The sequence below is a fragment of the Molothrus ater genome, chromosome 2, assembly GCF_012460135.2.
Source record: "Molothrus ater isolate BHLD 08-10-18 breed brown headed cowbird chromosome 2, BPBGC_Mater_1.1, whole genome shotgun sequence".
Classification (NCBI taxonomy): domain Eukaryota; kingdom Metazoa; phylum Chordata; class Aves; order Passeriformes; family Icteridae; genus Molothrus; species Molothrus ater.
Genome location: NC_050479.2, coordinates 87,086,762 through 87,110,447, shown reverse-complemented (window position 1 = coordinate 87,110,447; position 23,686 = coordinate 87,086,762). Strand labels below are relative to the sequence as shown.

Here is a 23,686-nt window from a genome sequence, read left to right as displayed (position 1 = left end):
AGTCCTGTCAAAATGTGTACTTTTAAACTATATGTCTAAGCTTGCTAATGCAGTCCTGTAACAGGCTTGAGGAATTTGCAGCTAAACAAATTACAGCTTGTGAGCAGGGGTGAGTAGTGTGAGATGAGGTGGAGGTGAGGGAAGCTGGTAGGAAAATCCCACCCTATAGGGGGACTTTTTGGACAAGAGACAAAACATACCCATGGGTTGTCTCTTCGTTCTGAATATTCTTTCTTCTTCCCTGTGTCTAGGATTGAGTTGTACCTTTCCCCACGGACTCCAGACCTTACCTGTAGGACAGCACGGTTAAAGAATTATTCTTCTGTGAAGAAAATGTTAGGGAAATTTGGATCCTTCCCTCATTAAAATGATACATAGTAATATTTTCATTAAATTTTTTTTGCTACCAGAACAGCAGAAATTGGAATTCACTGTGTCAGCAATTTACCAATACCTTATTGTAGATTTTTGGAATCTCCATATTTTCTGATACTGTCCTGTGAAGGAAAATAGTTTTAAGGAAAGTAGCTTTGATGAACTTTGAACTGTTGAAGATGCTGGAGTGACTTAAGTATAAAACAAAGTATTTACTTTTCCTAAGACTTACTTGGCTTTTCCTTTGGGAATGTGAAACCAAATGGTCAGTTTAGGTGAGGAATTAAAAGGGTGTAGTAGTCATGTATTCTAAAACAGTCATACATTGTGCACAGTCAGCTGACTTTTCTTACGTCAGATGGGTAGCGTCTGGAAACAGATCTCTTACCTTCATTTTTTCTGCAGAGGAAGTACTTAGAAGATAGATTCTTTTCATTTGGTGAAGGTTGGTATGCTGGTTTAGGCATCTGATTTAGGGTTTCCAGTGTGGGCCTCAACTTTGCAATAGAAGGCAGTGTCTTGTTTAAATCTTTAATCTTTTGTTTTGTATGATCTGTCCTTCATTTATTTAGTTTGAACTAGAAATGAGTAGTTGTGATCTCTGATTTTTTTTCACACACTGGATTAGATGTAATTTGAAATAAACATGGAGGAATTGACTTAGTTGAAAGATTTCTGTAAAGTATAGAAAGCTGGGGGGAAAAAGGTAAGGATGGATAACAAATTCTTGTGTTTTCATGTAATGGTAAGAAAAAACAAAAAACCACTTTGAATCAGCTAGATCAATGGCAAGAGACGGCTTTTACGTATATTAAATGGTTTCCATATCAGAATATCAAAACTCTTAATATTTTTGTAAGTCACCTAAAGACTGTCTTCTATCATACAAGAGGGAACATAGTCATGTCCTCTTCCTTCTGATTGTTTCAGTAGTCCCCTGGCACTTGTTAGTCCAGCAGTGCACCTTAATGTAAGAGATTTTCCTGCAGCATGCAGCAGTGGCTTTGGGAGTGATGGAACAGAAGCAGGCAGCCTTGGCAAGGTGCCTTTTTGAGCACTGCAGAGTTGGCCTGTTTCCTGCTATTAACTACAGCCAGAGCAGCCATTACTTCCTCTGCAGAGTTGGGAAATTGGTTTGTGACTCAAGTGTGAGCAGGAGAAGGAACTGCATTGTGTGCAAAGGACTGGAAGGTGGTTAGACATGAAGTGGATTTTGTGCTGTGGAAGGTGCTGGGCTTAGAATCACTCGAAACTTCATTTTTGATGTTCTTTCACTGTGGAAATTGATCACTTCCAGTCTGATTGATGCTAAAACCGTAAGCATTACTGTTAGGCAGCTATGGACTGTATAGAGGAGATTTTGGAATGGTAGCTATGTTTAGAGGTGGGTGTAATCTAGTATGTGACACCCCAGTATTACATACCCAAGACAAACACATCTCTACTAGAAAAAAAGTAACATTTGCTTTATTATCGTCTTTTAATAACAGTGCCTTTCAACAGTTGCCATGTATGTTAAGAATTGGTTTGGTTTTTTTCTGAACTATGACACCAAAGACAACTTTCTTACAATGCATATAGAAAGAAAGGATTTATACTCTGTAACCATCCTGGGTGTTCTTGCAGTTTTCTTCCTTCCTGTCAGGGATTTCTATTCTTATGTGAATGATTGTCATCTTAAACTGATGCTAAAATAACAAAGGCTAACAGTGAATTTGATCTTCTCAAAATTGTTCTGTTTCTTCAGTATGTCACCAGTTGTAGATATGGGCTCAGTCCAAAGCCACCTTGGCAAGGTAGAGGGGTAGGAATGTTTCTGCAGGGAGGTATTTTATTATGTTAATTTCAAAGGGCTGTGTTAAGGTCTGAAGATTTTCATTTGCATGTGTTCTAGAACAGCCAGCCAGGAAAATGAGACTTGTAGGGCACATCATCTTGAACATACGTGCATGTCATCATATCTGAAAATGCCAGAAAGCACTGCCAGATTTTTAATTGTTGTAAGAATTCTCAGGAGTGACCATCTGGATGATAAACAATGTAAAAAGGGACAAAAGCAAGATGAAAGTGTTTCCATACATCCTAGTTGAGAAATGAAAATTAGCCTAACATTTCACAAGACAGTCTAACTGGCTGGGGGTTTCTGTGTGACTTTTCCAACAATCCCTGTTCCAGTGCTGTGTCACCTAAGCAAGTTTTGCTGGCACATTTGTCTGAGCAGTTGTATTGTGAACTGGGTCTGCATACTGATGTAGTTTTAAAACCAGTGTGTTCTTGATGGCAGGTGTTTTTTTAGACTTCATCAGCCCTCCGAGTCAGGGAACAGCATGGCTGCACAAACAGTTCTTCAGCACGTAAATCAGAAGGGCAAACTGTGTGTTGGAGTGGGAGAGATTAGAAGATAGCCCAAGTATTGATGTGAAAAACTTTATTTTATGGATATGCTTGCTTTCCCAGATTTGTGATCAGAGAAGTACCCTTATCACTTGTTCTTTAAGCAATTGACTTTGTCCACCTTTTCTCAAGTCTGGTAGTAGTCCATTTATGAATGATGGGTAGTTGATTCTCAGTGATTGTGAATGTGAGACAGACTGGTACTGCTGAACCTTGACCAGTATTGAGATGGTCTTCCAGTGTGCAGACCTGTGTTTGGATTGATAGGGGCTTCTAGGAGTACCAGTGTCCATGGACAAGTCACTTTATTTTCTTATTTTTATAAACTCTTACATGTGAATTTTGGTGAAATACCAGTTTTAGGAATTACAGTTTCCTTTTGTATCTGCCCTTGACTGCATGGAAAGAGTGGAATGAAGAGCAGAACAACAACAAAAAGAACGTCACTACTGAAATGATCAATTATTTTTTATTTCCTTGTATTGTAAATAATTAACATTTACAATGTCATAAAAAGCTGTAATGGTGTCCTTATAATGATTATTCTTTGAATGGTAGAGCTTATATGATTTCCATCTCTCTAAAAATCGAGTCCATTTTAGGATTAAAAGTGTGATAAAATGCCTTTTTATTTGTTAAAAGTTAAGCAAGTTGAAGCAGAATGTGTTAGAGCTCTGACAACTTGAGCAGAATACCTGACAGCAAAGATATTCTGCTTATGTTGTTAGAGGAACCCTGCTTGAATTGCATTAATTAATTGTGTTAACTTTTGTAGGAAACCTTTCTAATTATACAGAAAAGTTTTCTTGCTCTGTACTTCAGTATAGGGCAGGAATTGAGCTGGAGACTCTTACTGTGTTTGTTACCCATCTTGACACGTCTGTGAGTAAAGCATGGAAGAACAGATATTGGAAGAGACACACTAGTTATTTGATCCTTTTTGGTAAGATCTGAAGTAAAAAAGACTAGGTATGCCAGTGCTCTTGATTTTTTTAGTGAGAAGGGGGTTGGACTCCACCGATACAGTTATTAGGGTCAAAGATTTTGTTCATCATAATAGTTGTAACACCCATGAATGATATGCTCAAAATCCATGCTATCAAATCCTGTTTCTTGGCAGTTTCTGTCTAAAGAATAATTAGATCTGGTAGGGAAACACAGCAGTCAGAAGATCAATAAATATTTCCCTCGAGTTCTAAGAACTTGATTTGAAAGTATCCTCTAGGTGTCATGTCAGTTGTCTTGTTGTGTTGATACAATGCTGGGGAACTTTGAGGGGGATGATTTCCTTTTAATTGAAGTTTTTTCAAGGACAGAAGTCTTTTGTAAAAAGCTGTGTAAGTGTTCTCTTTAGTTGTTAAAAATATACAGCTATGAATTGTTTGACAAGCAATTTAGAAATAGAGCATAGACAGAGCTGTTGGAGCGCAATGCAAAGGTGATTCTCATTACAGGTCCTTTTGATATGCTCACTATCACAACACTGGGCATTCCCAGTCCCTGGGAAGGCATACAGGGGTTTAAGTCAACTCAAGCCCATTGCTCTCTTCAAAACTCTCTTGGCTAATCATTCTGTTTTTATCCTCTAGGTTGGGCTGAGCCCTGGATACACTCCCCCAGGCTGGTTTAGTTACCTTGGGGAGACATTCAGGATCTTGCTGCTCTCCTGGACAAACATTTACACATACAACTGATTCACTCAACTGAGAGTCAAACAGTCTCCTAAGTGTTACAAACCTTTATCTTGAAAGCCACCTTCTGGTCTCTTTTGTCATAGAATGGTTTGAGTTGGAAGGGACCTTAAAGATCATCTCATTTCACCCTCCCTGCTATGGGCAGGGACACCTTCTGCTAGACCAGGCTCCTCAAAGCCCTGTCCAACCTGCCCTTAAACACTTCCAGGGATGAGGCAGACACAAATTCTCTAGGCAGCCTGTGCCAGTGCTTCATCACCTCGTAATCAAGAATTGCCTCCTAATATCTAAAGCAAACCGCTCTTTCAGTTTAAAGCCATTCCCCCTTATCCTGTCACTACGTGCCCTTGTAAATACTCACCATCTTTCTTGCTGTCAACTTTCAGGTACTGAAAGGCTGCAATTAGGTCATCTGAAAGTCTTCTCCACGCTGCACATTCCCAATTCTCTCAGCCTTTCCTTATGGAAGGGGTGCTCCACCCCTCTAGTCATCATATGATAAGGTCAACTTGCTTAGCCACAGCTGTGGTCAGTTACTTCCCATATTTTCCTAGAGCTTCACAGGCACATCATGTTTGTTCATCTCTGCTGAGCCTTCTCAGGAGTTCACTGATCCATCATGTGGAGAAAAGAGCTGTGAGTACATAGAATCTGGAGTCTGGGGCATTTGCATCAATGTTAGACTTGTTTAGCATCTGTCTTTGGTTGAAGTAGTAAGTACAAGTATATTTCTTCCCAGGTTCGTGCCCTGACCTTAGAGATGGAATATTTTCATCTTTGACGTGCTAGTTGTATGCTTTATGTAACACAGAATGATATGATACAGAGAGAGATCAGCCTAGGAGGGCTCTGTGGTCTGATGTCTGTGTCAGTATTTGGGTCCCATATCCAAGTAACTGTCCTTGAGTGATGAGGTAAAAGGGTATCTTCACCACCAATTTGGCTTACTGTGAAAAGTGCCAGAATCCCTTTGTGAATCTAGTGTGAAAAGTCAAGCTGCTTCTTCCAAGGTTCTTGTTATGCTCCAGATAGTACTGTGAAGGTCTTGAATTAATGAATAGATTATTTTGGTTTCCCCACCCCCAATAAAAGTTACTTGCTTTGACATCTCAATGGTTGACCTAACTGCTGAAATTGCTGATGTCCTGACGTTATGCTTACTTCCTGGTAAAGTCAGGATTTATTTAAAAGTATAATTTGAGACACTCAAGATGGTAAATGGATGACAAGTCCTAATTTATAATGCCTTCTTCCTTGCTTTCCAGTAAGAAGAGCATATTGCTTTGCTTTCTGTCTTATGTATGAAACAAAATAAAAACATCTGTTGGCCAGACAGGTGACACTGGTACAAAACTGCTACTTCACCTAGTTTGGGCAAGGAAATTTTGAGTTTTAGTACTGATTATGTTTTAAGTGTTGTATTTATGTCTGATAAAACATTGAATGAGGATTTTTTTGACATTGCAAATAGGTTTCACATCACCTATCTTAATATAACAGTAGTCTAAACCTTTGCATCAGATTTTTATTGCTTAGAATTTGTCCTTCCTTATCAATAATACATCTGACTCTTAAATGGCTCTTTGAGGCTGTCTTGTGATTTTTTTTTGCCAAGTCACACAGTGGAAGGAGGGCTCTTCAAGGAAAAAAGAATGTTTTACCCCAAATCTGTAAGGATCTTTTTGGACAGAAAGGCTTGGAACAGGAACTCAGTTTGGCTGAAGTGGCTATTGCTAGTGAAAGTAGACATAAATTTGTCCCAAATTGTTACCATTTCAAAAAATAATCTGTTAAGCATCTTAGAGACTTGTTTAAACTTTACAGCTAAACCATTTGAAACATAGCTATGTATTACGGAAAAGAAAGTTCCTCTGGTGTTGTGGCCTTCTGTCTGCAGTGAGATGGAGGATACAGTTTGGTCTGAGCACACAATTTAAAGTAGGGATCTTCTTTCATATTGGTTTTACCTCTTCTCTCTGACACAAAGACCTGAATGGTCCATTCAAATATAATGGGGACAAGATGATTGAAGTTGCTTTGGGATTGGGGACTGAGGTGCCAGTGAAGAAAAATGTAGTGTGAAGGCAGTGTACTTGGCAAACATGCTGGAACAAGAAACAGCAACAGGAAGTGATTGCAGAGAAACTCTTGCTAGATAAGGAGTTGCTTCCCTCATGAAGGAAATAGGAGAGTGGAAATGGTGGGAGCACAGGTTTTGTGATTAAACTTGCAAACTGAACAAGGAGACTCAAATGGGAAACAAGTTTGAAGGCAAAGCAGGCAAGTGAGTGGTTACAGTGGTATTCAAAATTGCAGTCAGAGAAATTACACGACAGTAGGAGAAATCCATGGTTTGGAAACTAACTGGAATGTCTAAGGGGATCAGTTCTATGGGGGGATGAATGGGAAGTGAGAATTTGAGCAAAGCAAGCTCGTCTCACCCTCACATGCTATTCCACCATGTCAGGTGTTACTTAGGTGTCAAGGGATGAAGTTTGCTTTTGATTATCTGCAAGTATGAGGATAAAATTCTCATATGAGTAGCAGCAGCAAATGACCTAAACTTAGAAATTGGCAAAATCATATTTGGAATTTTGTCTTCTTTGTTGAGTATTTATTTTCAGCTACTACATTTTAAATTACTTAATTGCTTGCTACTTTTTTGTCAGCCTCCTTAAAGTACATGTGTTCTGCTCTGGAAATGTAACTTGCAGTATGGTGGAGAGGACAATTTGTAGGATGCCTTTTTTGTGATTACAAAAATTTGTGACAATTGAAGCAGAACATAGCTGGAAGAAAAAAATCTTAGTCTAGTGATTTAAATTGAACTGCTCAGAAATTGCCTTTAATTGCATGTTTTTGCATTTTCTGAGTGCCCAGACTTTGGATGATAGGATCAGCTTTGTGAAAGAGCTGAATTCTTAGATCCACAAATGAAGTCAATCAGAACAGCATGAGCAACTGAGAAATCATGGTGGCTCAAAAGTGGCATCTAGAATTCCTTTGTCAACACTTATCTCTGGGTTTCCCTCCCCCATATGGGAGATCAGTGGAATATTCACTGATTTCCTGTGGTGTTATCAAAATTAATTATGACTGTGAAGGACTTACATATTACTGTGATAAGCACAATGCGTAAAACTCAAGAAGAAATTAACAGTGATGTGTTTTATGCAAGGATTTCAGTATATCAATCCATGGATTACACTAAACAATGTAAAAGAAAATACAGTTCTCAGTCACTACTTGTTAAATGAGTGCTGTACCTTCTGTGCACATTAGGTATCTGCTGTGGGGAAAAATAATGTTTGTTTGTTTAATTGAAGACAGTATGTGTGTGGGGTAGTAGATCAGTGCAACAGATATCCTTAGTTGTGGCTTTTTCTAACATTTGTGTGCTTGGCTTTGTGGCTGCAATAGTTTTCTCTTAATGTAGCTTTTGAATGTAATATTGAATACCTACATTCTTAGTAAATAAAGTATGTGCACATAGGGACTGTGCTGGATGCATCAACACTATTTACTATCCAGGTTTTGAAAAATGTAGATGTAGGGGAAACCAGGAGTGCTGGAATGATAACTAATTACTTGGGTGACCTAATACTCTTGTCTTTGAATAGTAGTCCATGGATAAATTTACCTTGAAGATAATGTGTATTCTGTCAGTGAGACCAAGGAATTTTACCTGAATACCTGGGGGAATTGCTCTTATACCTTGTTCTCCCTTTTGCTTGTTTCATGAATATGTAAATTGGCATGTCCCCATTGTTATTGTACTCAACTACTCTGGAAATTGGCTTATTCCATTCTTGGAATTCAGTTTGCATTCTTTTGACAGCACTGCTTTCAGTTTTTATATTTCATATTTTATGAGGTGCCTTGCAGGCTTTTTTCATGGTTAAGGATATCTTCATAGATATAAAAAAAGTAATATATTACTTTTGGACATCAACATTAAGTGTTGGGCCTTCTGTTCCTGGATGAGGAACAGACTCACAGGGTGAACTACATTCTTAGTTCTGTGGTCAGGCAGGATGCCCTGCTTTGAGTTGAGATTTTTCTTGATATGAAGTAGGAAGGGAGCATTAGTGAGCCTGGCTGAGCCTGCAGTGGCAGAGGCAGCTGGTTGTTATGATAATGAAATTATTTTTTGTGAGCTTCAGATTCCTTGCACTAACCCACAGTGTTGTAGAAAGCAGAGCCATGCAAATCTTGCCTCTCCATGTTGTGGGGCCGCTTTCTTTCCTATATCATGCCTTTTTCTTCAGTGAATGTTGTTGTTAATAACAGAAGAGGCCTTACCAAGTTCTCCTGCTAGTGTTACTATGTGTCCTTGTTCCCCTGACTCAGACAACATTCGGGAATATCCTGTAGACTCCGAGTAAAAGTTTAACTCTCCTTTGTCTGGCATGCAGGCTGTTGCTTCTTATTCCCAGTGAGACAAAGTTTTGGTAAGTGTATCTTAAAAAACCTTTTAAGGTTTGAAGTAGCTTTTTTCCTACAAAACTAGACTCAAACTCAACTCAGGACCTAAAGGGTACTACCCTTTGTTTCCCTGACAGCTTTCTGCACCTGCATCTTTCTGTGAAGGCCTGTCTTGTTGGATGACTACATCCACCAGGAAAATGAAATGATGATGTGCGAGGCCCATTTTCGGTTGTTTCTTAAGAGCTTAACAATGAAAGCTTACAACTTCTTCCCCACTTTGTTACTTTGCTTTCCAGACAGGATTTGCCTTTACCATATATTAAATTTCTTCTTTGATCTCTTTCCAAATTTCCTTGTGGTCAGAGAATCAGGCCTTGGGTCCTGTCTCTCCTCTACAACTGTTGAACCTATAAAAGCACTTTCCACTTCTTGCATGAAGAACTTGATCTTTAATTTTTAATGACTAAAAGAACTTGTCAGATGATCTTGATAATGCAAAAGAAAGACAGGATGTTGCCCAGTGAACCCACGTATCTAGTTTGAGATATGAAATAGGGCATTGTGGAGCAAGCATCCTACTGTTACAGCTGGGCATAACATTAAGTAACTTAAGAGCCCAGGCATACTGCAGGAGGAGGCCCCAGAGAGTCAGGGGGATAATTGAGTTTGAAAGGGACCTTAAAAAGACATCTGGACCAACCTTCTAGTTACAAAGGCCACCATGAAAGCTGGAGCCAGCTCTGAAGTTCGATCAGGTTGCTTGGGGTGTATGAAGTCAGGTTTTGAATATCTCCAAAGATGAAGCTGCCACAGCCTCTCAGTGTGTCACAAAGTTAGACTGCCCTCATGGAGTGGGTGGTCCAAATATATGGTCACAATGTGTTAGCATGCTGTATCAGTTGCTGGGCTCTTGTCTAGCTCTGTGCACTCCAAAGCAGAGGTGCATGTGTGTGATCTGCTCCTTTGTGTGGGGCACAAACCCTTCTCATATTCACAGCCTGTCCTTCTGAAGAAGCCTTTATCCATTCACCACAGTACCTCAGGCATGCAAACTATCCAGCCGCCAATTGAGGAGAGATTAGGGGTTGAAGTCATGGTAAGTGCAGGTAGAAATAACTTGGTATTGACTGGAAATTTTTGAAATGTGCATGTTCATATCCTGCTTCCTTTTCTTTTTCTGTCAATCTTCCCAGGATCATTCTGGCCTAAGACTGAAATGGTTCTTTGTGCACTCCTCCTTACATGCTTGGGACTAAAGGTGAGGCAGGCTTCTGAAAGTGCATGCCCTTTGTGGATGCTTTGAGTTGAATAAAGTTTAGTGGTTGCAGGCAGAAAGGATTCTGTACATGTAAACTGCATGTCTTGTTGCTTGTAATTGTTAGTCCTGTTCAAAGAACTCTGGCAACTGGGTTTTTGTAGCAGTTTTGTTGCAAATTTTTCTTAACCTGAGAGCATGGAAGCCACTGGAGAAGGTATTACCTGCATAGGACAGGAGTTTGAGAAACAGAAATCAGTCTGATTGGTTTGGTTTTACAAAGCTGGAGGCTGGGCTAGCATAGTGACAATCGAGTTGTAAATACAGAAAGAATTCCCACCTCACTATAGATAATTCTAGTCTCAAAACACTATCTTGACAATTTAAACTGTTGAGATCCTTGCTGTCCTTGCTGTGATCCAGGTTTCTCTGTTGCAGTTGACACCTGGATTCATCAGATCCTGCAGTGAGCTTGTTCAGCTTAAAACACCTGCAAGAAATTGAATTCCAGAGAAGAACAGAAGAGTTTCCTGCTGGTGTGGGAAGCTTACCAGCTCACCAGTGGGTCTGTGTATGAGTGATAGGGAGTGGGTGGTACTACATGCCACTGTAGGATTGCATGGAGCTGGAGAGTAAAACTGTTGGCAGCAACAGGATTTAAGTCAAAATTGTCTTGGAACCACAGCCTTATGTGAATGCTTTCTTCAGCATGGGAATTTCTAAAGAGGTGCTCATTTCTTCCCCTTTCTTACTTAGGTCTTCTAAGGTTCATAGCATGCTGTCAGACCTTTTCCTTTCAGAGTTTTTAGTCTTTTTAAGTTGTTAGAGGCAGAGTCTAGGAATGAATGTAAATTGCAATTCCGTAACTAAGAACAGATCAAGAGTGGCATTTGGTAGTGAAATCCCATGATTGCGTTGCTGTAAAATGGAAGAACTTGAAGAAAAATGTAATCTGCAGATATTTAAAGGCAATTCTTTGAGTAATCTGTGGAAGAGCTAAATGAACTAAGGAGACTTATCATACCTGAAGTGGTAAGGCTTTTGTTTCTCTTCTGTGCCATTGACTTGTGATGAGAGCTGTAGACCCTTAGTGGTTTTTATTTCTTTGTTAATTGGGTGGGTGATTATTTCAGACAAGAGAGCTTCAGATCTTGTAGTGTAGACGAAATGTTTATAAAGATACTTACCAGCTTGCAGGGATTGGTAAGCACAGAATTACCCTTACAGACTAGGGATTAGTGGTAAATTGGCTGATCTCTTAAATGTGTTGCCTTCAAAAGTCAAAACAAGCTGAAAGTGGGAGGGCAGTTCCTTCTACTTGCTTTAGCGTGGTGTCTGTGAGTATGGTACTACCACAACATGATTTTTGTATTTGACTGGACTGATTGGAAGGACTGTGTGATAATGAGGAACATTTTCTTTCAAGAAGAAAGTTATAGATTGTATGGAGCGTATTAATTAGGGAGCAAACTAAGTATCTTAATTAGTTAACATGTTTTTGTGACTAGGTGGAAGCTTCTGCGTCCAGATCAGGTGCAAAATAATACTGCAGTGTTATATCTGTGTTGTCATTACAGTATGGGCATGGAGCATGTGTACAGCTTTTGCAATGTAGTTTTAACCCACTAAAGTCAGAAAGAGGAGACAAGCTCAGTGAGTTTGCTTACGGAGGTGTAGGAAAAATGTATTTATTCATTCTCTACCTTTGATTTGTGTATGTTTCTATGTTAATGTCTGTCAAAACTAAGAAATTTTGGGTTATAGCTTTTTTTAGAACACTTTTTTAGGGGACTGAAGGTGTTTGTGGAGGAAAATACTGTACTCACAATGACACTTCAACTGTTGTATGCTGTATGTCCAAGTACAAGGTTTTCTCTGACACATTATAAAACCCCCACAAAACAACAGGCTCTCCTAATTGACAGGAATTGATAATATCTCTGCAAGCTTTAGAGTCAGTTTTAATGCAATTTTACCCAAAATACCACAGCGAAATTCCTTCTTTTAAGAAGGATACATTTGTTTCCAAAATAAGTGCTTCCAATTCATAAATTCAATGCAGTTTTGACGAGGAAGGCTTTAGACTGCAGTGACAGGTCAAAACAATAAACTGAGGGGATCTTTCCAGTCCCCAGAATTCAGGCTCAGCTAAATATATTTAGGAAAAATTGGAAAGGAGAGGGAATTGGATAGAATTTATTAAAAGTTTTTGGCAGTTTAGATATTGTTTTATAAGTATCTTTTCTGTTATGGGAGACAGATATGAAGGATCTGTGTCTTTGTTACAAATTGAAACTTGCATTGCATGCTTCTCCACTTTGCTTCAACACTTTGCTTAAGTAAATAAACGGCATCTCCTGGTGTCAGAAGGTATTGTTTGGTAGCAGACAGAGATGAGGTGCATTATGGTAGGCATTTTAAAGGTATTTAGTAGGTATTGATATTACAGGAAAAAAAATCTGATTAATCTCAGATGGGAGGAGAACCTGTTATGGGTTGCTTGAAACCTTCCTTGGGATTTCTGCTTTTGGAAAGACCTTTTCAATCAGCCTTTTTTTTTCAGGTGTATCCTTAACTTTTTTTCTTCACCTGATATTCAGAATGAACAGAAACAGCACATGTAAAACATGGGAAAGACTGACTGAGTGTTAAGAGTGGAGTTAGTTTACAGTAAGGTTAATTTACGTATATTTAGCAATTCTGGGTTAATTGCTGGGCTTGATTTTAGAGATTTTTTACAGCCTTAATGATTTTATGATTCTGTTCTTGTTCTGTAACACTGAATTAGGATGGGATTATTTAGTGTTTGACTTTCTGCGTTTGAGTTGGGGAAGGGATTCCAGAACTTGTTATTTCTAAGGCTCTCAGTGTTGGTAGGCTCTGGATGGATGATACAGGACAGATACCTGCCACAAGTGGGTGTTCTTTCAGTTGAAGATGCCTTAGACTTCTAAAACTCTGTCAATCATGCTTAATTGACCTAGGAATGTTCTGAGATCACCTTGTAGAACTATTGTACAAAAGTCCTAATGAGATACAAGAGGCTCACCTAAACCATGTAGAAACTAAAATATCATGTCTGGCTTATAAACAGCTGTCTGCTTTTGAAGTGCAATCTGTGCTGAGCAGTGGGTTTAGGTAAAGGTTTCATCATAAGGGCTTGCTAAATCTACAGCTCCTGGTTTCCAAAATACATTTTTTTTCAGAATACAGTGGCATAGTACTGTTCTAGAGAAATCAGTTTTGTCTCTGCTCTGTGTGATTTCCTTGGTACTGCTGAGCTGTGGAAGTGTATCCTGGTGGGAAAGCCTTTCTGGCTAAGTTTTTGTGGAGAAGTAGGGTGAGGTCATATTAAATACATAAGGTTGAATGTTAGCACTTGTTAATTTGGTTGGAAAAAACTAGTGAGCAGGATAGGGAGAGAATTTGAACTTAAAACACCCATCACAGAACTGTTGGAGAAATCTGTTTCTGTGGACACTAGGGTAAAAAATGGCTTGGTAATACTAGATACCAAAGAGGCTTTTACATGGCAGTGGCATTTTGGAGGAATTGTGACAACTTAATGATCAGAGTAATAAACTGTGGCTGTTAGGCGATAAGTGATATAGGAAAAATTCCTGTGCAACTTCAAAGGGGGAAGTTCAGTTTGGTGTTAATAAATTTGTGGTTCTCTAAAATTTCAGTGCTTAGCTGCCTTTCAGAGGTTAAGTTCTGGTTCAAATAAAATTGCATTTGAAGTGTGATACTTTATCTAGCATACAGCTGCCACAAGCAGCCACTTCTCAGAAGAGGAATTTAACTTCAGTGACTGCCTCTGTCTTTGGCAAAACTCCCAGGAATTGCCAATTGGTCCAAAATACTTATATATTTCAATGAAGTTGTGTTTCTCAAAGAAGGTTTGAAAAAAGAAGTTGGAAAAAAAAGTTTATCACCCAATTTCTGGAAATTTTATGTTGTTAATAGTTGGGTTATAAGATAGATATATAAAGTTAAATTAATATAACAGCAAGCTTTTGAGATATAGAGTAGTATTTAATGAATATTAATTCTACTTCTGTTAATTATTCCTTAGTTCTGACACAGTCTTGGCAGAATGTATATTTGAAGTATGCTGAATTTTGAAAATTTTAGAGATTTAGTTGTGAGGGAATGTATAACTTGTTATTGCAGTAATCTGCTATTTAGGTTTGGGATATCTCCCTTCTGAGCTTTAAGCTTGCTTTAACATGGCAATTAGGGTGAAACACATTTAATTCCCTGCAAGTAAACTGTAAGTAATTATTAAACACTTTATAATGATTTAATGCAAATATTATGCAGTGTCTTGTGGGTGACAGATATTGGGAGGACAAATGAAATAGGAATGCACTGATTTGAGAGCAGGAGTGAGTCCAGGCTTGTAGAAAAATTCAGTGATGTCTGTGAGAACAACTGATAAATTGTGAAGAGCAAGTAGCAGGATGTAATACCATCAAAATACGAGGAAAGGTTTGTGTGGTAGAAGGCTTGCCTGTTTCTCCCAGCTGACTGAGTTGAATTCATTATAGCCTGCTTGCTGAGTGACTGTTCATTTGGGAAACGTTAGCAGCTCCATGGATGGGTGGATGAATAAATTTGTATAACAAAGTTCTGAGAGCTGGAGACTTTCAGGGTAGCCTACAGATCTCTGAGGAAAAATCTGGGTGATATATCTGGAAGTTCCCAGACCCTGCTAGCTCCTGTTGGAAATGTGGTGGGAGCTGGTGTATGTTTCATGCTAGTGAAATTTCATGCTAGTGAAATTTGATTCAGATTTTATTTTTTGTAGTGCTGCATGCATGATGACCAACCACTTATATGCTGGTATGTCTGTTAGAAAAAGTATTCCACATACTGGATCTGTCTGAATACTGAAACACTTTTCCTGCTTTGTTTTACTTATGTATTTCCGAGAGCTGGTGTTCATTGGGGGTTTTGCTAAAGATAGAGGTAGCCACAGCTGAGGCCACAGAGTGAGGATTTTTTGCATAGATACCCATGTTATACATTGAATTACATGTACATTAACTGTGTTGTCATGCTTGGGAACTTCTCAGAGCCACACAATTCTCAGACAAATTCTGTGAAATATATACAGGAAGTCAGTTTGAAAGATGCACCTTTTGTGCCTCATTCCTGCTCTTTTGATCTGTTTGGTCAGAAATGGATTTGATAGGTCATGAGCTTCCATGGGTAGCAAGTCAGTGTATCAGCTGTTTCCAGGCACAGTGAAAAGCTTAATCTTTTATAAATTTATTTAATATTACTAAGGTTTAATCTTTTGTTAAAAGTGCCTGATGTTTGCTAAAGCAAGATATATAAAGCATCTGAAAATATTTTTGATGTCCTTGCAATCTTTGAGTTTTTAGACTTACATTCTGAAACTACATTCTTTCTGTGAAAGGATTTGCATTGTTTCAACTAAAAGTACAGTTGTTTGTAACATGCAAACTGGACATGAGCTATTGCTTTGCAGTAGTTACTAATCTGCTGATGAATGAGTCTTGTAGAGATTGGAAAGGATTTGTGTAGGTTGCAAATGGAATATAATGAGTTTCAAAAATGTAAGCAATTTAAAATACTGCTTGGATGTGAATTAAAATGCTCAGAAGCCACACACAGTTGCTTGAAATCTCGATCCTTTTTAGCCATCCATAATGCCATCATTGTGTGTTTTGTCCCAGAGTATGTTTGTCCACCCTAAAATTGTACTAAATCAGGTTTTTGAGAGACATCTGTCATCCTGAGTATCTTACAATATGAATAAGCTCTGCTGTGCTGGAGGTTAGTGTCTCAGGAACTTTGTAAGAATGTAGATGCACATTTTCTGATCTCACAGGTAACATCAGTAGCCATCTGTGCCTCTTTCTTCTGTCTTTAGTAAAGTTTAATGCTCTGTCTGTTTTCTGTGGTTTTCACAGGTTCATGTGATGGCTTCTACCTTTTGGGTCAAAATAATCCTTTTTAGCAGAGACCAGCTGCTTTGCATTTTAAGCTTGCCTGCTGTTCTTTGGGAGTGAAAAAGGAGGAGTGGCTGGGCCAGCTGATGAATAATCATGCATTTACCCACTCAGTTCTATCATGTGCTGCTTTGAGCTGTTTTTGAAAGAAACTTGAGCCTCTGACTTTGAGGTATAACTGGTGAGGTTTATTCCCAGGTGATTACAGTTCACATTGCAAAAATTCCTTTTGTACTTTGTCTGAATACTGTGATGATTGGTGTCTAATGTTATAGGTGTACCATGTTCCATTTTGGAGAATTTTGTCTTGCAGAGGAAGAACAAAGATAGCTGGAACTGAGTGAAAGAATAGGTCTCATTGAAGAGCGGGGTTTACATCTGTTTTTACTGTGTGATATTCCAACCCATGAGTCTTTACATCTTAGAACCAAAGAATACCCAAATATTTTGTGATAACCTAAAAATTGTTCCTCAGGCTCTGGTAAAGTGATTGTTATATGATGAGTTATATGAAAGTTCACAGTATTGGATAAGCTTGAATTTTCCTTTCCTGGCTTACATTATTGGTGTTTCGAAGGACTGTATAGCTGTCTCTTTGCTGTGTCTGCAATGTCATGGGCAGCCACTGAAAATGTCAACGAATGGATTAACTTGTTATTTGTCAAGGTATTTCTGTATGGTCTGAGTGTCTGCCTTCTGTGTGTTTGTGAGGTCAGCTCGTTGTCCACAGGCAACAGTGAGTGTAACCTGCTTTACTGTTTTGGGATCAGGGTGACCCTATAACTGCAAAGAAAAGAGGGTTCATCTCAGCTGTGTGCAGTTTTGTGTGCCACACTGTGAAAAAGGTCACTTGGTTTGTTCAGCCTGGAGAAGAGGAGGCTGAGGGAAGACCTTGAGTGGTCTATAGCTTCCTCATGAGGGGAAGCAGAGTGGCAGGCACTGATCTCTTCTCTGTGCTGACAGTGACAGGACTTGAGGGAGTGGCCTGAAGCTGAGTCAGGGGAGGTTTAGGTTGAATATTAGAAGAAGGTTTTTCACACAGAGGGTGTTTGGGCACTGGAACAGGCTCCCCAGGAAAGTGGTCACTGCACCAAGCCTGACAGAGTTCAAGAAATATTTGGATGATGCTCCTGGGTACATGGTGTGGTTATTTGGGCTGTTCTGTGCAGTGATAGGAGTTGGACATGATGAGCCTTGTGGGTCCCTTTCAACTCAGCACAATCTATGATTAAAAAAAAAACCAAACCTCTTAACCACTCTGCAACATCTTTGTAGTCTTTTTTTCCCTTATTCTTCTTTACATTCATGAATCAGTTCTTTGGAAAAAAATTACCCCTACACATTAGTATCTTCTGTGTTACTGCTTTCAGCACATTATAGTGAATAAATATTATTTTATCAGCCCACTTGGCAATAATGACCATTAACCTGATTCTTAACTGATGGGTCTCAGATGAAATGCTGAATGCACGCTTGTTCCAAAATGGCAGAATCTGCCTCTCCTTTTTACTGTAATAAAGCTGCTTCTGTTTGCAGCACTGTGTTGCTGGGAGACTGCAGCTAATTTTTATGGTGCATATCAGTAGTAGTGATTCAAATTATACATTTCATTTAGTAGCTCTTCTTTCTGTTTGTAAACTACCTTCTGTAAGGGGAGAGAAATTTTGTTTTGGGGAGAACAGTATCCAGACTAGAGAATATGACTGAATCTGAAACAAAAGCTCAGACTGTTCTGTTGATAGCATCATTGTACTTCCAAAGTCACTTCAGGGGGGATGGTGACCTGGCTAAATTTACACCAGTCTGATAGTCAGGTCTAACACAGGTACTCAGAAGAATTCCAGGTGAGACAAAGACATCTCCTCAAACTACTGTTTTTCTTTTTCAGAATCCATGGTGCAAAACTTCAGCATGTGGCGTGACTTTAAAGCAAAAGAACAAAATAGACTGAGAGATTATGAATTGGAAAACTGTGTCGTTTTGGTTCACAACACAGATAACGGTGGCAATTTGGGGCTATGTAGAAAATGCAGTCCTTTTTAGAATGATTGTTGCACAGCTTGCATGTGGATCAGGATGTGCATGTAATTACATTGGCAAAAAGTGGGTGTAATTGGGCATGCACCTAAATGGAAAAATACATGTGTAAGGTGGAATCTGACTAATAAGTAAAAAAATACTCTGCTTGCTGAATCTGTACTCCTTTTCTGGCTAAAGGAGATGGTAGTCCATTTTGTGCTGTTCACAGTCTGCTTAGGTTTGTAGCAGTGTCTTGTTTTTAATCTTGCTTGAGATGCTCTCTAAAATGGGGTGTGTGTGTGTCTGGAGCCTGCTTGCTTAAACACGCGAGTCATGTCAGCTGCAATGCGGCAGTGCTTGGTGCTAATGAGGTGAGCAGCCAGAGCACCCGTCTGCTTATGTTTGCTCATCTCTGTGCAATTATGGCTGTGGGGTTTGGAAAAAGGGATTTGTATTGGATGTGGCTCTGTTTTGGCCTTTCCAGAGTGTGGTTCTGTGTTCTCCTGAGGACTGGGCAGCACATTTCAACTTCCATTTTGGGAGTTAGGTGGTTGCTTCATTACGTTTAATGCAAGGTCTAAAATACATCCTGGTTGGGAGAAGAAAAGAAAAAAGGGAAGTACAGAGGGGGGAAACCCCTCCTTCTTCTCTCCCCCCTCCCCCCCAGTTCTACCCCAATTAATTCTAATGCACCTTGAAATGAAATATATCACTTGGCAATCAGTGCCTTCATGCAGAGTAGATACAAGTCTGTATTTGTAATGTAGCATCTTTGGAATACAGTAATCAGGTAATAAAATTTGGTTAGATCTCACAAGTTACAGGTGGCCTTTGGTAGGCACAAGATGCAGATGCACTGTGATTTCTCAGCTCACTTTTTTTGGGTTTTTTTTTAACCCTTAAGGTGCTGATAGCAGTGTGAGCTGAGTTTTTTTGCTGAAGTCATAAATTTTTGCTTTGAACATAAGGCAAATAAAGTAAATATCAAACCTTGTTTGTCTTTTCCTGTCCTCAGATGCCAGATTGTCTCCATTGAGCTTGATGCCTTCCTGTCCTATCCTGTTGTATGCCTATTCCCGCAGCTCGTCTTTCAGTGTTTCTTTTTCAGAGAATTAGCCTGTAAAACTATAGGTCATGATTAAGTAATATATTGATCTTGGTGGCAAAGCTGGCTTTCCTTCTAGTTCCTGCCTTTGTCACAGGGTTCTTCCCTGTTAGCTGATAAAATTATTTCTGACTACTTAATTTAATATTATTCAGATTGTTGAAATGACCTGTTAAAAATACTGCTGGTTTTTTGTGTTTTTTTAAGGATCGTATCTAGTCTCTGTTACTTTGGCAATATGTTGTGTAACGTGGTGCCACAAACAGAGGGATCAATACAGCTGGGACTGGGAAAGGTATGAACTGCATCCTGTAGGCAAGATCCAGCGGTGGGAGGCAGGAACCTCCTGAGCTGTTGATACAGTCGTGTGCAGCTTACACCCATAGAAAGGGTGGAGTGTCAACCTGTAAACAAATGTCCATCACCCTGGGAAGGAGCCCAAGACTGTGTGCCCTAATTAAGTCTGGTCTTTGCTTGGTCCTAGTTTTAAGTGAGTTAAGAGTGACATGAGTGAAACAGCACAGCTGACAAGATGTGTGCTAGGGAGAGTTGTGCTGTTTTAACGCTTACTGTTGAAGTCTGGTATCTCTGATCACAGATAGTGTAGTATCTGTGCCTGTTTACCTTCTCCTGGAGACCTTATGACTTAAGACTGGGATGTTTTTTCTCTTCCTTCTTTAGGTCTCCGGGTGAAAGGGGAGCTCATTACTGCTTACCCACAAGTGGTGGTTGTGCGTGTTCCCACACCTTGGGTCCAGAGTGACAGCGACATCACAGTCCTTCGCCACCTAGAGAAGATGGGCTGTCGATTGATGAATCGTCCTCAAGCCATCCTCAACTGTGTCAACAAGTTCTGGACATTTCAAGAACTTGCTGGCCATGGTGTGCCTCTTCCAGACACTTTTTCATATGGTAAGGCTGTTGGATCAAAGAGGTAGCATAGTTGCCTCGACAACTTGTGCTTTTGCAGTGCAAAAGATGTAAGTTTTGGAAATCCATAGAAATTTAGCCATGAGGCCAGTTCCACAGCTAAATGTTGAGTAACCAAAAAGGAAGTTAAAGTCGTGACACCCAGATTCTGGTTTTGTATTTGTTGATTAGCTTTTGATGCTTTGAAAAGAGCACTTGAACTGTACCTCAGCCTTCCAAGTAACTGACTTTGGCTGTTAGTGCTATAATACTTTCTGTTCTTTTCCAATTGCCTAAAACAGCAGACAAGAACTTGGGGTACTAATGTCATAAGTACTACAGAAAACTAGACTTAGAACCTGAAAGTAGATTAAACTCCTATATGAATGAAAGAGTCTGCAAATACATTAGTTTTTGGGAAAGGACAAGAGTAGGAAGGAGTAGGAGTCCTTGTGTTCACTTTTAACAATAGTTTAGGCTTTGTTTCCCACCAAAACAGTTAATTATAGTTTTTTGTGACTGCCTCTGGAATCTCTGGTATCTCTGGTTCCTGACAGAATGCTAGATTAGAGGAACCATTTGTCTGAGCTACCTTGATGCTATTTCTGCTTTTAATTACAATCTGTTAAAGAACTGTAGATACCTCTCAACCTTCTGTTCCTTCTGGGAATATCAGTGCTTTCCTCCCGTTTGTGTGATTGCATCAATAAGTTTTTATAATGGGAATGTGACAAAATGAGAAAAAAGATTGACAAAACCATGGCTTTCTGTCAATTACTATGAATTACTATTTCCATCAATCACCATGAAAACAATTTGAGAAGAAACATACCCTTTCTTTATACATGTGGCTGCTCTAACTTGTTGAGAAAGGAATGAGTTCTTAATTTTTTTGGGGAAGGGGAGACCATGAATAATGCTTAATAATTGTAGAACATGCCAGTTTGATCATAACTCCCTCCCACTTCTGTTGGTGTCTGCCTCTGGCATTTGACAGAAGCATGACTTTCTTTTCGTTTTTGTTTTTTTTTTAACCACAAGTATCAAGTTATCAGTGAGAGCTGACTTGGCCAAGTAAAGCAGGGTGTGCTGGATGACATGTTACTCCATGACATGCATTAAACTCCGTGGCAGGGTTGTGATGGCTGCTGCTGGCTTTGTGACTTGGTGTCTTGACTTGACTTCTGCACTTTACTGCATTATGTGTTAGAGGGGGCTCATCCCTTTGTCTGCTGACTGTTCTCTTCTGTGTTTCTTGTGCTATGGTCAGCCTTCTTTGAATTGAACTCAAGTAACCTTGAAGTATCAACCATAATTGTGTGAATGGCCATTAAAAGCTACACTCTAAGGTCCTTAGAGATGCAATGAGATTAAAAGTTGAAGTACTACTTCAGGATATAGAGAGAATGAGATACAGGAGACTTAAGCCTTCAGAAGGGGGGAGGTGAACTGACCAGGTCTGGGTTGTTGCTGCTCTGTGGATTATGCCTTGTCATCACATTCTGTATTGCTTTCCTGGGTAGTAGTTTGGATGGAACTGTTACTAGTGTTATGTGTCTGCTGCTTTCCTGTTAGACATTTGAAAAGATGGAAGTTGATAAAGTAAAAGGGATAAAATGGAACAAGATGGTTGAATTGGGGCATTTGGATTTGGAAGATTTAGATTGAGCTTTTGGGATTGTGATCAAGAAGCCTTTGTCAATTTGTGTCTTCAGTTCAAAAGGAAGTAGGTCTTAATATCCCACACGTCACAAACACCTTCAAAGTCTGATCGTGCTCCATGACCAAGGTCCTCCTAACTGATGATTTCTCTGCATTATATAAGCTGTAAGGGTGGGAGGAATGTATGGCAATTACATCCCAAATTTGGCCACAGCAGACTGGTGGCACATAATGTTGTTGGTTTTCTTTTTGCCAGGTGGTCATGAGAATTTTTCCAAAATGATTGATGAGGCGGAAGTGCTGGAGTTCCCTATGGTGGTGAAGAACACGCGGGGTCATCGAGGTGGGTGTGAGGTCAGGGGTAAGGGCAAGGACTATTCTGAGCAGCACTCCAAGATTTTGTCTCATCAAGGAAAGACAGTTAAGAAGATCTGTTAGGTGTTGGACTTCTTTCCAATACATCTAAATTCTACCACCCATGAATGCTGAATATTGAATAGGCTGCAGCACTGAGAAACAGTTTTAGTAGAACCCAGTCTTGGAAAGCCAGGGGGCAAAGCGTTCAAAATTATGGTGCATTGGTGACTTCTATGGGGAAAGCTTTGAACTGGAATAATGGGACGTCTGGAGTTTGTGAAGTTGAAAGAAGCCTACATGGATTTTAGGGATGTTTTTAAATAGGCCTAAAAAATGAAATCTCAGTTCATTCAGTGACTTCTTTCCTACTCAACTTCATCTATAATTAGGATTCCGATTTAATTAAAATCCTACGTATTGTTTGTAAAACTGAATCTCTGTTTTTCAGAAAAATACTTCTGACAGTGTCAGTGGTATTACTGCAGGTTCGGATTAAATTGCACTGTTTTTAGTATTTTGTTTTAAGTGTTGAATATAAAACAAACATCAACTTAATTTAGTGTTAAATAGTGGTTACTAAAGAGAAACCATGTTTAAATCAATTTCAGAGGTTATTTGCACAGGAAGTTGCTCTGTTTTTAATATATTTTAAAACAAATGTAATAAATATCAGATCTATAAAGAGACTAAAAATGAAGTTAAGGCACAAAACCAGGAGTTACTTCAAACAAAATCATAACTAGAGGACACCGCTTCTTTCTTTCTGTCCATCAGTTTGCTCTCACTCTCTGCTGCTCCTCTTCTACTGTCACGAGTGCTTCTGTAGCCATGTAGTAAATAGATTTAGGAACTGATGTCAAATCTGGATTGGTTATTTTTACTGGATCTGGATCGGTTATTTTTACTCCAGTTAGTTTTTTACATGACTTAGCACTTACTTGCACAAATGGTCGTGTTGACGTAATGGAAGAGAGCAAAACGCTGGGGACTGAGGAAGATCAGACCTGCTGCTGATAGCAGCAATACCTGTTAGTGTGGTTTTAAAGTGTGGGTGGAGCTCCAAAGCCAAGGTGGAAAGTTTGATGTTGCAGCAAGGTGATTTTGACAGCTGTGGAATATCCAAGACAGTGGATTTGACTTAATACTGCCTTTAGTAAAGATCTACTAAATAATTTTAGAGTTTCAGCTATTGATTTTCTTCTCCCTTTTTTAGCCAGGATTCTTGTAAATCTGTTTACAAGTTTTGCTTTAGCGCACTTTAAATTCCAGGCATTTTAATGCAAATTTATGGAAAATACATATCTTTTCACATTAAGAGAGCTGGGGAAACTTTTTCAAATTAATTGAAGAGCAGCCATTTGCAAATTATATGTAAAATAAATAGGCAAACGTTAGGTACTGGTTGATGAATAAAAGTCACACTCTTCTAGGCCAATTTTTTGTGCAGCTTGCTGCTGCAGCAGATTGGTAAAACCAATCCTGGTTTTACCAAGATGTCATGATGGTG

At 39.2% G+C, this 23,686-nt stretch overlaps 1 protein-coding gene across 7 annotated transcripts in view; it reads left to right on the top strand.

The window, feature by feature from the left end:
- Nucleotides 1-23,686, top strand: part of RIMKLB (ribosomal modification protein rimK like family member B) — a 50,469-nt gene that overhangs the window by 12,116 nt on the left and 14,667 nt on the right. For 6 of the 7 annotated variants that reach the window (XM_036389626.2, XM_036389665.1, XM_036389645.1 and 3 more), the window contains exons 4-5: nucleotides 19,933-20,163; nucleotides 22,079-22,165. In XM_036389626.2, coding sequence (XP_036245519.1) covers nucleotides 19,933-20,163; nucleotides 22,079-22,165 — 318 coding nt within the window. Of the gene's footprint in view, nucleotides 1-10,084; nucleotides 10,150-19,932; nucleotides 20,164-22,078; nucleotides 22,166-23,686 lie in introns of all 7 variants that reach the window. The other variant, XM_036389675.2, reaches the window with a different exon arrangement.